This window comes from Sander vitreus, chromosome 12, assembly GCF_031162955.1.
Source record: "Sander vitreus isolate 19-12246 chromosome 12, sanVit1, whole genome shotgun sequence".
Classification (NCBI taxonomy): Eukaryota; Metazoa; Chordata; class Actinopteri; order Perciformes; family Percidae; genus Sander; species Sander vitreus.
The window spans coordinates 30336051-30351164 of NC_135866.1; the positions used below are offsets into that span (position 1 = coordinate 30336051).

The 15114-nt window shown below is 45.7% G+C and overlaps 1 protein-coding gene across 1 annotated transcript in view; it reads right to left on the minus strand.

The window, feature by feature from the left end:
• The window catches only part of vcpip1 (valosin containing protein (p97)/p47 complex interacting protein 1), a 15616-nt gene extending 3596 nt beyond the window's left edge, over positions 1-12020 (minus strand). Inside the window, exons 1-3 of the mRNA XM_078265126.1 lie at positions 9213-12020; positions 5782-5868; positions 1-5047 (exon numbers count right to left, since the gene is read on the minus strand). The exon at positions 1-5047 is cut by the window's left edge and continues 3596 nt beyond it. Coding sequence (XP_078121252.1) covers positions 4293-5047; positions 5782-5868; positions 9213-11865 — 3495 coding nt within the window. The 5' untranslated portion in view covers positions 11866-12020 and the 3' untranslated portion in view covers positions 1-4292. The remainder of the gene's footprint in view (positions 5048-5781; positions 5869-9212) is intronic.
• Between the last annotated feature and the right edge of the window lie 3094 nt (positions 12021-15114).

Genomic DNA, 15114 nt, shown 5'->3' on the forward strand with positions numbered 1-15114 from the left:
CTTTTGAAGTTTTTGTGGGGTTTTTCCCAAATGTTTAAAGCTTTTCTTTTTACATTTGTCACTGTTTGACATTTTTGTCATTTTTGTGTCACTTTTTTCAACGTTCTTTCATCACATTTTTTCTTCAAATGCTATAAAATTGAATAAAACGCCCAAATTCAATGAAAGTAGTGAACTGATTATTTATTTAACTTGTTAAGAGTGTCGTAGGGAACCATCCACGTTACTTTTTTTGGACAATTTGGTTGATAGAAACCCAAATTTCTGATATAGAAACTTTTTGAAAATGGTTCAAATGTGACCCGAGGAAACAGAAGGTTAAACATATAACGTTACTGACGTTTTCAAACTGTGATTAGATGCTTCTAAAGACGCGTTTTGTTGCTTTTCCTCCTAAGAAGAGAGCAGAGAAAATGCAATACAAGTCTGGGAGAAGTTCTCTGTGGAAACGTGACATAAAGCCTCTCTGCTGTAGAACTGAAATGTAGTTTCTTTTGCATAGGAGAGCAGCTCTAAACCAGACTTAAACCTGTTTATCTTTGTTCTTAAGCCCCAGACACACCGACCAGACGGCCGACCGTCGGCAGAAAAGGCAGTTGGACTGATCAGTCTCCCCGAGTTGGTCCAAAAAGTGCCTCAGAACACACCGAAGAGACGAGACGTAATACGTTTCCATACCAGGCAGGCTGATTGGACGAACGCGTCACGTGGGTCTGGTTTCTCCAGAAATTCAAAGCCAGACTGTCATGGCGTCTCGTTCAGAATCCGATCTCATATTGGACGAAGATAGTTCACCGAAACGTGTTTCTGAAAACATCTGAAGAGAGAAACAGGCCGTGCAGTTGCTGAATCTGTCTTCATTTCACATCAACAAAGGTCAGTTTAAAAGATTTTCGTCAGATTTTGAGAGGCTCTAGTCACGCTCATCCCGCTCCCCGTTTCCGGGTTAGCTCTCCACCAATCAGATGGGTCATTCTGCCCGCCTTCCGATTCAACAAGTCAAATTGGCCAAAATGAAGGCCGCCGACCCCTCCGACGGACGACGGCACGGAGCACACCGAACAGACTCGAGTCACCGACCTCGCCAGACTGTCAGACGGGACATTATCGGGTTGGTGTGTCACGACCTTTAAATGGGAGGCTTTCAAACAGGAACCAATGACAGTGAAGGTCCGGTCACATCATCATTCTTGCGTTCAACGGCGGACACGTTTAACCCTCGTGTTGTCTTCCCGTCGGCAACTTTTATTTTTTCTGGGTCAAGATTTGAAATCCAAACTCCTTTTTTTTCCCCCACACTTTTTTGTCCAAGTTTTTATTCGCTTCTGCTGTTTGTTCCTGCACTTTTTTTTGGGACGTTTTTTCCTCTTTTTTGCGCCACGTTTTTGAAGCTTTTTCCCAAAGATTTATCTTTTTTTTCTCCAACACTTCTATCACATTTTTTCTTCAAATGCTATAAAACTGAATAAAACACCCAAATTCAATGAAAGTAGAGAACTGATCAGTTATTTAGCTTGTGAAGAGCGTCGTAGGGAACCATCCACGTTATATTTTTGGACAATCTGGTTGATAGAAACCAACATTTCTGATACAGAAACTTTTTGATATTGATAAAATGATATAAACGTTACGGTCCATTTCAGTACATTCTCTCTTTATTTTGAAGTGTTTCAGTTTTTCAGATGTTGGAAGAGAGAACAGAGGCAGGACTTTGCTGGAGAACTATTTCAAAACGGCGCCACCTGCAGGAAACGAGCGGTCCTACTGCAGTTTTTCCAACGTTAACGTTTTCTTTGTATAAAGAAGTAAAATGCTGATATTAAATACTCAAACTGGAACAACCTTCTGCTCATGACTAGGGCTGCAACTAAGGATTGTTTTCTGGATGAATGGATGAAGGCCGTTTTATGCTTCTGCGTCGAATCAGCAGCGTACCCCTGCAGACCCCACTGCGTCTACGCCGTAGCCTGACGTGGACCTCTCGAAAAATGTAACTACACGTCGCAGCGATGCACGCGGCTCGGCCGTGGCTTGGTAGCGTTGCATTCCCCCCCGACTCATTCCCTGGTTCTCCTTCTCCATAAACATGAAATCAAGGAGAGGGTTAACTCCTCCTGCTCCAGATTTCCCACCGTGGTCAGAAAGAACAGGGGAGACTCTTAGTTTCTCTCACTATGACTCTAGAGTCACTACTCGCTCTGAAGATAATCACCATCACTCTCTCACTTCTCCCTCGCTCTATCACGCACTCCCCCCCCCGACTCATTTCCTGGTTCTCCTTCTCCATAAACAACATGAAGTCAAGGAGAGGGTTAACTCCTCCTGCTCCAGATTTCCCACCGTGGTCAGAAAGAACAGGGGAGACACTTTGTTTCTCTCACTATGACTCTAGTCACTACTACTGAAGATAATCACCATCACTCTCTCACTTCTCCCTCGCTCTATCACACACACACACACACACACATACATGCCGGCCGGTCGACGCACACACAAGCGCACAAGTATAAAGATCAGGCCACTTACGTAGGCTACGGAGAAAGCTCTGCGTGGAGCCTCCGCAGAACCATAAAACAGGCTTTAGTTGTTTGGTCTATAAAATGCCAGAAAATGGGGAAAATGTCAACCAGTGTTTCCCAAAAACCCAGTCATTACGTTCAGGGATTTATTTCTACCGTTTATTAATCACACCAACTTATAGCTAAACTACTGTGCTCGTTACAGTTGTACCTTTGGTTGGGAATCCCTGTTTTTAGAGAGAGTTTAACCCTTGTGTTGTCTTCCACTGGACTGTGCACGCTGGTCCTCCCTGGTCAAAACTGAAAAACAACATTTTTGTCCCTTTTTTTTCCCCCCCGACACTTTTGGCACTTTTTTTTCAATGTTTTTGGCACTTTTTTTGCTGTTGAATGCTTCTTTTTCACCAGACTACCATGTATAAAGAACACTCACGGCAACTTATTATTAGTTTTACACTTATTTTTGGAATTCATGGTCAATCAACCTCATTTATATGAAAGTTCAGAGAGGATACTGTCACGAAAACGTTTCAATTTCTTTTTCAAATGCTAAAAAAATTGAAGAAAAACACCCAAAAATTCAATGAAAGTAGAGATCCAATCTCTTGTTGTACTCGCGAGGCGCGTTGTAAGGAATCATCCATCTGTGTTATTATTATTTTTGGGTACATAAAATGCGGTAGTTAAAAAAGAAATCCATATTTCTAAAACAGAAATTCAGAAAATGGGTCAAATTTGACCCGAAGACAACACAAGGGTTTTTATAAGGTAAAGAAATAAAAACAGTAACTCTCTCTACCTGCGGGTGGCGCAGTTTGGTCTGAAGATGCATTCAGGTGCTTCACGTCAACCACTGTTTCGGGGGGAAAAATAATATTAAGCATCAACGTTAAGTGGAGACCGTTGGGGAGGAAAAAACGAAAATTTCAGGGCAAGTCAAGGCAGTCACGCAAACACAGATCTAGAGTTCTCCCTGCGGTTCTCAGACAGACGGACGGACGGACGGACGGAGACAGACGGAGGAGGAGCAGATTATGGGCGTTGAAGGCGATGATGCGTACAGACGCCGCTGCACTTTTCAGAGCGTGCACTATGACGGATACATGTTTTTGCAGGACACCACGCAGCTCTCCTCCCAGCGGCAGATTAAGACTCGGGAGGATTCTTCTATCTACAAGAATGCGTCTCGCACGTGAACCCAAGCGACGTTCCCACCTCAGGTCTCGGTGCGTGTGCGTGTGTGTGTGTGTGTGTGTGTGTGTGTGTGTAGCCAGAGGATTAGACATCACGGGGTGAAGGATATACGTTTCGGACACCACGGAGGCGATGTATTGCAAGGCAGCCGTTTACGATAAACCATTAACGGAGAATAAAGCAGGAATTAATCACACGTTGTGTTTATTTTCTTACTGCGTTGGGATGAGAGAGTGTGTAGCAAAGTGCAAAGAGTTCAAACACACACACACACACACACACGGCAGCCTCGTGTTGCAACAGAAGTGTGACATTGTTGTGGGTAGTGTGGGAGTGATACATCTATGATGTATCGCAGAGAGCGCGTAACAATATATCGCCGTGTGGGTTCTTGTCCCGCTGCCAGTCTGCAGAGATCCGAACACGGTCGGCTCGCTCTTCAGTCACGCAGAAAAGACAACGAAACACAACGAAGACCAAAGCTTTCGGATCCGACCTGAGGCGTTATGACCCAGAGGTGGCGCCGTGACGGTGCTGCGGGGGGGTGGGGGGATGCGGGGGGGGGGGGGTCAGGAGTGATCAGGAGTGATCCATGGGTTCCATGGCGTTGTTTTGCTCGCCGTCCTGACTCTCCATCTCCTCCGTTTGCTCCGCCTTCCCGTCCGGTTTGCCGGCTTCGCCCGCCGCAGGTTCGCGGTCAACCTTAGGCGTCGGTTGGCCCGTCTTAGTCCCGTCTGTCTGCTCCTGGCCGCCGCTCTGCTGCTCTCGGAGGTGGCGCTCCATGGAGGCCTGGATGGAGGACACCATCTCCTGTAGCTTCCTCCGCTGCTGCTCCATCAGGCCGGGGTCCGGGCCGCGCCCGTCCTTCATGGTGACGAAGCCCGGCGCCATGCGAACCAGCTCCCGGGTGGCGTCCTCGGGGATGTTCGACAGATCCGGTGGGCCCCGAGACACGCTGGCGCTCAGGTCCACGCCGCTGCTGTGCTGGCGCGTGATAGGCCGGTGCTCTGGAGGGGAGGAGCCCCCTGCGCTGCCCAGCGAGTGGCCTTTCCCCTGGAAGGCCGTGACGCTCTGCAGCTGCTCCTTCTTGCGGACGACTCCGCCGCTGCCCAGCCGCAGCCCGCCGTGAGACGGGCTCCCCTCTCGGCTGCCGCGGCCGGCGCCGTCGGGGCGCAGCTGCGCCAGCGCCTCCTTCACCAGATCCTCCACATCGGGGCCGACGGGGAAGTGACCGGCAGCGTCCACGCACAGCTCCAGGCGCTCCTCGGCGGCGTTATAGACAAAGGTTTTCCCCGTCAGGTGAGGCAGCGTGCAGTGCTTCCCGTCCATCAGGCCTGAAACACAAAACCATCAGAGAATCTTCAGGATGTTACGACATTCGCGTGCAGGTGTGTAGCAAAAGCCAATCAGTGTTTAGAAAGCAGTTTTCTTTGGGAAAAGTAAGCCGGGGAGTTTGACTACCTGGTAAGTTCTGAAAATGATATGCATTCATATCAGATATCATTTTCGATCCTTCTGATCTAATGTTGCAGAAGTGAAACTATGAGGGAGTTGAGGTGTACCAATCAGTGAGAGAGGCTGGGGATGAGTTGAATGTTTCTATACTGGTTCAAAACCAGTGTAGAATCAAAATAAAATGATGATCTTTTGTGTCTTTCCGGGAAATGGCTGCCCCCTCTTAGATGACTAATCGGTCGTTTTGGTTTTAGTCGACTAAGATTTCTATCCATTAGTCTATTAGTAATTTTGTGATGCTTGTTCAAGCTTAATGATTTATTGTGTGCATGTCACTGTCTGTCTGCCTGCCTGTCTCTCTTTCTCCGTGTGGTTCAACCGGTTAAAGTAGAATCTGTGTAACCACAGCAGGTCAGAAATCTCCCCAGACCTGAATCAGGGTGTTTCCAAGTCACATGTCTCATTATGGTCTAACCTTCCATCTGTCTGTCTGTCACTCTGTCTGTCGGTCTGCCTTTTGTGCCTTCTTTCTTTCTGTCTGTCTGTCTGTCTGTCTGTCTGTCTGTCTGTCTGACGATGTGTCCCATCGCTGCAGGTAAAAGCCAAAACGTACCCATGTCCTTCTTGACGATGTTGTAGAAGACGCCGCCCTGCTGGAATAAGTGCGGCAGCTTCTTTGCGTACGACCAAACGTCCTCGCCTGGAAAATAGAGAGAGAGAAACTGGAATCAACAAACCACACACCCACACCCACATACCCACACCCACACACCTACCTACACACACCCACCCACACCCACATACACATACCCACACACACACACATACCCACACCCACATACACGTTGCATTTAGAGCAACACCTGCAGCCTGTGAGACTCTCAGCTGATAATACGCGGTTTGTTATTCACCTGCCTGCTGTGACCAGTCAGGAAGTAGCGTGCAGGTGTGCTGAACACCTACACGAGAGAGCGGTTTCCTCTCACGCAGATAAACAACCGACAGATAAACAATGGATTAGTTGTCAACTGTTAAATGAATCTCCAACTATTTTAATAATTGATGAATCGGTTTGAGTTCAAACTTGTGTGACGTCAGCTTGTTAAATGTCAACATTTTCCACTTTCTTCTCTCCTCTGAGATAGTAAACTGAATCCTTTCATTCTTCCCTGCGTACTTCCTTTCTTCTGTCTTCTTTCCTTCTGTCCCTTTTCATCCCTGCCCCCTTTCTTTCCCTTCTTCTATTCCCTCCATACTTTCTTTCCTCTTCCCTCATTACATACTTAAAAACTTACATAATACTAAAGCTGCAAAGATGAATGGATTAGTTGTCAACTATTACATTAATCTCCAACTATTTTGATAATCAAATAATCCAGTTTTTTAGGTAAACTTGTGTGACGTCAGCTTGTTAAATGTGAATATTTTCTAGTTTCTTCTCTCCTCTGGGACAAGAAACTGAATCCTTTCATCCTTCCTTCCTTCTCTGCATCCCTTCCCTTCCTCCTTCCCTACGTACTTCCTTTCTTCTGTCTTCTTTCCATCCTTCTTTATTTCTTTGTTTGTTTTCCTTCTATCCTTCCTTCTTTCCCTTTTATTTCCATCCTTGCCTACTTCCTTTCATCCTTCCTTCCCTTCTTACATATTTACTCAAAGCTTACATAAAGTGTAGAGCTGCAAAGATGAATGGATCAGTTGTCAGCTATTAAATTATTTTGATATATTTGATATCCATTCATCAGTTTGAGTAATTGTTTATGTAAAAACAGGTAAACTAGTGTGATGTCAGCGTGTTAAATGTGAATATTGTTCTAGTTTCTTCTCTCCTCTGTGACAGGAAACTGAAGATCTTTGAGTTGGGGACAAAACAAGACATTTGAGGACGTCATCTTGGGCTTTTTGGGAAACACTGATCCACATTTTAGAGACTAAACAACTCATCCATTCATCCAGAAAACAAGCCACACATTAGTTGCAGCCCTAAACTGAAAATATTATTCTTTTGAAGTGAATGAGCACCACTCAATATGCTGCACCAAGTTGCTTTCAGACTCCGCTTCATTTCCATGTTTTCTTTTCATCTTATGTTTAAACGTTTCCGAATTAAAATATCTGGGTTGTTTTAAAGTAAAGAAGGATTGTGTTTGTGTCCGAGCAGCTAAAAGCATCTTAACATTTCTACCGTGTGAAGACTCTGGGCGGATGTTTTGTGTGTCTAAGCAGACGGCAGGATTGTTGAACATGAGCTCCTGCTAACAGGAAGTGCAGCGTCAGGCCTGCAGAGCCGTTCAGAGTGCAGATGAAACCTTCCTGGATATTGACAGACGCTGACTGTTGGCCGGCTCATTTGTTTATCTGGACGCAGCCGCGACCTTCGACCCTGTTGGCTGGTGAGACGGGGGAGGGCGGCGGCGTGATGGCTGAGTCAGCACATGGAGCACGCGCGCACACACACACACACAAAGACAAACACACACACACGGACAGATGGACAGACGAACACACACACACACACACACACACACACACACACGTTGCATTTAGAGCAACACCTGCAGCCTGTGAGACTCTCAGCTGACAATCTGCGGTTTGTTATTCACCTGCCTGCTGTGAACAATCAGGAAGCAGCGTGCAGGTGTGCTGTACACCTACACTGGTTTGACAACATCATGGGAAGGATTTCTAAGGAGGTCAACCTTTCTGTTAAAGAGTAAGATCCTTTTTTTAAACATAAAAACATCCGCGAAATTGCATTCGCTTAACCCACCAGACTCCATGTAAATAAACAGTCATTTTAGCATCTTAAAAACACTTCATTCAAAGTCGACAGAAACTAAATAAAACTATGAAAAGCCGTTTTAGGTCGTCTTTCCACTTTTCCAACCATCATAACTCTAGATTTGGTTGAAATAAACGCATAGTTTACTGATTTACATGTGGAAATATGTTGGCTCTTTACACGCTAAAAGTATTGATTTTTTTAAATGGAGTCTGGTGGGTTTAGCGCTAGCGACTTCAGAGCTGTTTCTGGTTAAACAGAAAGGTCTTAAAGAGGTTTAAACGTCTATCTCTGTAGGGATCCTTTCATAATGTTGTCAGACACTTAGAATAATAATCTGAGTCTGTCAGTGGCAAAAACAGAATTGTAATAATTGTCTAAATGTCGGTAATCAACCGGGGAAGTTTAATGCTGATATCAGCTCTAATCTTGTCCCTGTTCACCTGCAGTGACTCCACTTAAAATCTGCTCCCAGAACTAAACTAAAACTCATTTTTTTAGAAGAGGTTTCATGAGAAGGCGAGGGAGAGACCGCTAACATGTCACACACTTCTATTCTCACTACAGATGTAACAATGCATTGTGAATCTGTTAAAAAAAATGGACATAAGTGTGTAAAGATTACAACCGGTTGAGATGAACAGCCGAGGGAGTAACCTACTCTCACTTGTTTGACTTCGCCTTCTTTGTATATTAATTTCTGACGGTATATTAGTCTGTGGTTATAACTGACTGTATATTAGTCTGTGGTTATAACTGACTGTATATTAGTCTGTGGTTATAACTGACTGTATATTAGTCTGTGGTTATAACTGACTGTATATTAGTCTGTGGTTATAACTGACTGTATATTAGTCTGTGGTTATAACTGACTGTATATTAGTCTGTGGTTATAACTGACTGTATATTAGTCTGTGGTTATAACTGACTGTCAAACTGCAGAATAACAGAAAGTTCTGGGTCGTTCATTGTTTGTGTTTGTTCATGTTTCACAAAGAGTTTAACCTGAGCCAGACCGACAAAGATAGAAATCATATCACATCCATACAGGGATAGTAGTATACAGCTGTTAAAACATAATAAAATATATAACACACTGGTATCGGATTGGTACTCGGTATCGGCCGATACGCAAGTTCAGATATCAGAGTCGGTATCGGGAAGCAAAAAGTGGTATCGGACCATCTCTAGATTCATTTTACACCATTCGTTTTTTCATGAACTTAAAGTGTGTGAAGTGTAAACGCTACAGCCCTTATTCTTACCCATCAAGGTTGCTAGGAGACAAAGGGAGGACATCTCAAGGTCGATGCTGTCCTGGAGCTCGCGGCTGCTCATCCTGCCGGTTGTCGTCACGGCGTCCTCGCTCTTCACGGCGTGCAGGGCGGAGTGGGAGCTGGAGGCTCGCGGTATGGACGCCACTGGGCTTTTGTCCTCGCCGCCTCTCAGTATCTCCACCGTCACCCTGTCGCCGTGCTGCAGCGCCACCGGCTCGTTCTCCTCGCCGTCCCTCGCGGGGACCAGCTCTTTGGGCGGGAAGCCGTAGCGGATGAACTGCTGCGCCGGCGGCACGCCAAACTGGTTGGCGATGCTCCGCTGCAGCTCCGAGAAGGTGGTGCGAGCCTGCAGGGTCAGCATCGCCTGCCTGCCGTCGCTGGTCGTCACGCGGATCTTCTTCTCCTTATTGGACGACGAGGACGGGGAGGATTTAGTGGGCGTGGCCGGAGCTGAAGAGGAGGACGTTTCCGGGGAGCCTCCGGGGGAAGACGGCCGTCCGTGGCCCTTCTGCTCCTGCTTCAGTTTGTCCGTGAGTCGCTTCTGCGTGACGAAGGCCTGCTCGCTGATGCTCTGCTGGATGCTGCGCTCCGCCCGGCTCATCGTCAGCTCCTCTTTGTGGAGCGTCTTCGCTTTCTGGCCCGTGAGGATGATCTTAGTGGGCGGCTGTGGGTCTGGCGCCTGCGGAGCCTCTGCGGTGTCGGTGAGACGCGGCACGTGAGCCCCGTCAATGGACACCGGGTTGTACTCATCCGGGTTCTTTTTGGCGGTGTGATGCAGGATGGTGTTGACTACTTTCTGCACCAGGATCTCGCTGCCGAACTCTCCCGGGAAGTGCTTGGTGACGAGCTTCATAGCCACGTCGTACACGTTGCTGTTCAAAGACGGCTCCATCTCATACTGGAACCAGTACACCGTCTCCCTCACCACCCGGCCGCCCCACTCTAGCGTGATGGGGAAGGCCTCTGGGAGGTTGTCGTACTCCTTCTCCTCCCAGAAATGTTTGAAGCCGCACCCACATTTCCCGCCATGGGAGCGGGTGTTGGTTCGGTCTCCGTCCAGATACACTATGGACCCGTTTCCGCGGATGTGGCGCACTGACGTGCCGTGACACCAGTTGCAGGTGTTGAGGGAGCTCAGTTTGTAATCTGGGATGAGGACGTCTCTCTGGGGGTCGTAGGAGCACACGACGTTGTTGAGCGGGAAGCTGTAGTTCTTATCCGGCCGCAGCTGGCCGTGAGTGGATTTGGCCAAGTTGTAGAGCTTCCCACCGGGAACCAGCCACTCGGGCAAGACATGCAGCTCAGACAGGGCGCTGCATATCAGGCAGCGGTGCAGCCGATTCTCCATCACCGACTTCTTAGCTGCCTCGGTCACCTCCTCGGGCTGGATGCCGATCATGCCGGTGCGCCTGTACACGTACTGGTGCACGTCCGCCACCAGCGCCGGATGGATGCTGTGCTTCTCCATGAACACCTCCTCCATGGCGTTGACTAGCCGCATCAGATACTTATCCTGCAGGCTGCGGTCTCCGCCGATCACACAGCTGCCGTCTTGCTCCAGCTTGATGTACTTCCTGATGAGCTCCTGAGGGACGCCCCAGGCTTTTGGCAGCAGGCGGGCCGGCAGCTTGGGCAGCACCGTGTTCTTGATTCCCACCAGAGGGATGTAGTGGTTCCTGCCGGAGCTGCTCCAGGCGATGCAAATGGGTTTGTTAAGCTTCCCGTCTTTCCCGCTGCACTGCTCCTCCGCCACCAGCCCGGGCAGGAAGGTGGCCGAATAATCCCCGGAGCTCCTCATCCCGCTCAGGGAGTCCAGCAGGATTATGGGTCGGTGCAGGACGTTGGCTAAACCAAATATATGGATGTTGCGTAGTCCGAGCGGCACGCCTTCAGGCGGGATGAAAAGCGGATCGCACTCGTTTATGATGTCCTCCCACTCTGCGGCGTCGATAAAATCCTGAAAGAGAGCCTTATAGCGGTCCAGGTTCTGTTTGAAGTTCTGTTTTAGGTTTTCTCTCAGGGCGTGCCAGAACAGTTCCCTGCCCACCAGCGCTCTGGACACGGCGTGGACCAGGCAGTGCCCGTCTCCGTCTACATGGACGGGGATGAGACATTCCCTGTTGTTGTTGGCTTTCTTCACCTCCTCCAGAGTGTCATGGAGGTATATGAGGCTCCCTGACCTGTCTTTGCCGTAGCCCATTGTGGAAACATGGTCCGGCTCGATGAGAAAAGCTCTGTCTCCCAGGAGAGAACAGTCAAACATCTCACCTTGGTTCATGTCCCTCAGCAGCTTGGCTTTGCCGGTTTGTTTATCCATGCCGTACCTGGTGAGCACCGGCGACAGCAGCTTGCAGTGGTAATTAGAAAGCCCCATTACTTTCACCAGCTCCGTGCCTTTCTTCGGGGCCCCGGTGACACCGAGCAGGGCGTTTCTGAGCAGATTGTGGAGCACAACATCAGGATCCGTGACTTCTTCGACATTTAACAGGTTCTTCTGTTCGTGGCGTTGACCACACTCCGTGCACTCGATGCTAACGGAGCCGTAAGCGGGGAAGAATAGCCTCGCCTGACATTTCGGGTCCGGGCAGGTACCGGACAAAATACGCTTGTCTTTTTTCTTTGAGCTCTGTAGCAGCGACATGTCGGGCGGGAAAAGCTAAAAACTGTGCGTCAGCTTCACTAAATCATGATAGTTACCCTCCGGCGAGGCTGTCTGTTAGCTTCGGCTCTGCTAGCGATAGTTATTTGCCACAATAACACAAGAACAACACGGAAGCGGCTGTTTTTTTTTTTCCTTTAGCAACTGGCCGTTGCTAAACGTAAATACGTCATGACGTAAGATTGTGGGACTTGTAGTTTTGCTGTGTATTAACGGTAAAATATTTACACACGAGAATCATAAATGACTCATGTTTACTTGTAATTGTGTCACTATAACTGCAAAACAAGAGACTTGTTAATTTAACACACATCCATTGTTAATTGATTACAATCAGCGACGTCAACGTTCAATCGCCTACGTTTCCCAGAATGCAACACGCCGCAGCGACGTTTTTGTTGTGTGAGGAAGTCAATGCAGCAGAATCATGGCGGTTGGGCAGAATAGATGGATTGTTTCTCAAACTATCTTATAAATTTGGTCCCCGAAATGTAATAAAAGTTTTTATTGTGCTACAGGTGCATGTACATTTTTGTGTTGCAGTGTGGTTTGTACGGGGCATACAACTAGCTGACTTTTAAATCAATGTAACTGACAACAGTAGTTTGGTGGCTAGCTTACGAGCCTATAATATAACGTTAATTAGTTTATTTTAAAAATGAATAACGACATTAATTCAAACATAATTCACAGTGTAGACTAACTGACGGCCGTTACACGTAGAGTTGTGGATCGATGGAGTCATAATGTTACTTTATTGATCTGGAATATGGAAAGAAAGAAACTGTCGCCAAACTCCATTCAGAAATCGGTCAATTTAAGACTTCGCTTACCGTCAAACTGCCGGTGGTGAAATGTAACTAAGTACATTTACTCAAGTACTGTCTGTACTTAATTATAAATGAATGAATATCGGTACTTTACTTGTCAGGGGTACTTTACTTGAGTATTTTAATCTCATTGTATTTAATACTTCTACTACATCTCAGAGGGAAATGTACTTTTTACTTCACTACTTTTATTTCATTCAAACAGTCATCCGTCAGAAAAAAACAACACGTTATCCACTTCCGGTTTTGCCTGTCACAATAAAAGCACTGTTTACTGTAACTTCCTCTTAACCTTCAACTGAGAGGTTACACAATAAAATACCATACACTGTTAATAACGTACATTTATTTTAATTATTTAATTTAGTTATAATAATTCTAATTTGATGAATTGACTGTTTTTAATATATATTTTTAATTTATTGTTACCTATTTTAATTTATTTTGGAATAATTTAAATATACTTATTAGTTTTGATAAATTCTTTATAATTTTAATGTATTTTTAAGTATTAATTTTTGTCATTGTTTTTATGAAATTATTTTGTTTTTTTTAATTTATTAATTAAAAGAATTATTTTAATTATTTTTTGAATTTTCTAAATTTATTTTTAATTACTTTTCTTTTTGTATTTTTATTATATTGGCAAACATTTCACTAATAGGCCAACAGCTCCATCAAGTGTCCAAAAGAGGAAATAAGCAGGACTTAAAACTAAAAGAAAACTCATGAATCACAAATACTAATAACATAAAAATACAAAGAAGAAATAAAGAAATGCCAGGTAATGAGGAAACCTGGTTTAATATCGCATGTTTTCATTTGTTCACAGGACCTCTTCCTAAAATAAATATATTAATATTTCTGTACTTCTCTGAACATCTGATAACAGTCTGTAGATTCATTATTACACTGCATATATCTATATTATTCTTACTACCTTTATAATGTTACTGCTACTACATTGCACATATCTGTACATGTTGTTCATACATTGTTCATATTACATAGCCATATTTATTCTGCTCTTATAAGGTATCTGTTAGCTAATACACTGCCCATCTTTATATTTAATTTACATTACTCTAAACTACATCCCACATCTCTGAGTGCTTCGGTCGGTAATTTATTACCCTCAAATAGGTAGAAAATCTCGTGGCCAGGTTGGTTCAGCGGGTAGAGCAGGTGCACATATACTTGGAGGTTTATGCCTCGACGCAGAGGTCCAGGGTTCAAATCCGACCTGTGATGATTTCCTGCATGTCATCCCCCTCTCTCTCTCTCCCCCCTTTCTCATCTAGCTGTCCTGTCAAATAAAGGCAAAAAGCCCCAAAAAATTATCTATAAATAAAAATACACTAGGTAGAAAATCTCAACCTTTACCGCCCCTTAACTCCTCACTGCAATGGAGTAGAGCGTTGGTTCCAAAATGGCCGACTTCAGCTCCGGGAGACCTTTCCGTAGATGTCTGGGTTGAGGCCCTACGACCTAAAATGAGCTTGGCCCGGGACAAAGGCTCTGAGGGACTATAAGTTTTCATGGGCCGATGTTTTTGGGGTCAGACCAGAGCTCGACCCTAAAACAAGGGGCTACAGACCTGGTTTTGACATCTTTTGTGAAGCTCCCCGAGGGCTGTCGGGAACAGTTGGGCCCTCGTCCCTAGCCCATTGTGTTCCTGAGTTATTGCCCTTTAAATGTGAAAGGTCAAATCTATGGGCATACCCATTGATGAGTTTCGAAGCACTTTCTGGCTTGATAACTCATAACAAAAAGTACCTACACTGACACAGTAACCTGTGTTTGATGCAGCAACCTCCAACCTTCCTCCTATTGGAATCAGCCTGATACCTCTCACTGTCTATGAAATATGAGCCTTTGAAGTGCTTCCAGATTCTCATCTACGGGCATACCCATATAAGAATTTGGAAGCACTCTCTGGCTTGATAACTCATCAGTACGTGTACCTAGAGTGTTACAGCGACCTGTGTTGGATGCAGCAATCTCCAGGCTTTCATTTCTAATTGGAATCAGTCCGATACCTCAAACGGTCTTTGAAATATGAGCCGTTGAAATAATTCCAGATTTGCATCTTTGGCCATCCCCAGTCAGGAGAATTTTATCAAAACTTAAAGCAAGAGGCAGAGACAAACATGCTGTTAGGAACATTTATTATTAAAACCCAAACCGGTGCAAAAAAATAAAAGTAAAGTAAAAGGGCCTCAAGTTAGCGGCCGGTGCTCTGAACACACTGTAAAAAACATCTAAGAGGGAGGGCCGAGCTAGTTTCGTTTTCTTTAAAAACACGATGAACTGAATATAAAAATGAAAAGAATATATGAACTGCTGAATGAACGGTTTCCTCCATCGCTCCAGCCGTCTCCTCAGTGAGGATGAAGGCCGC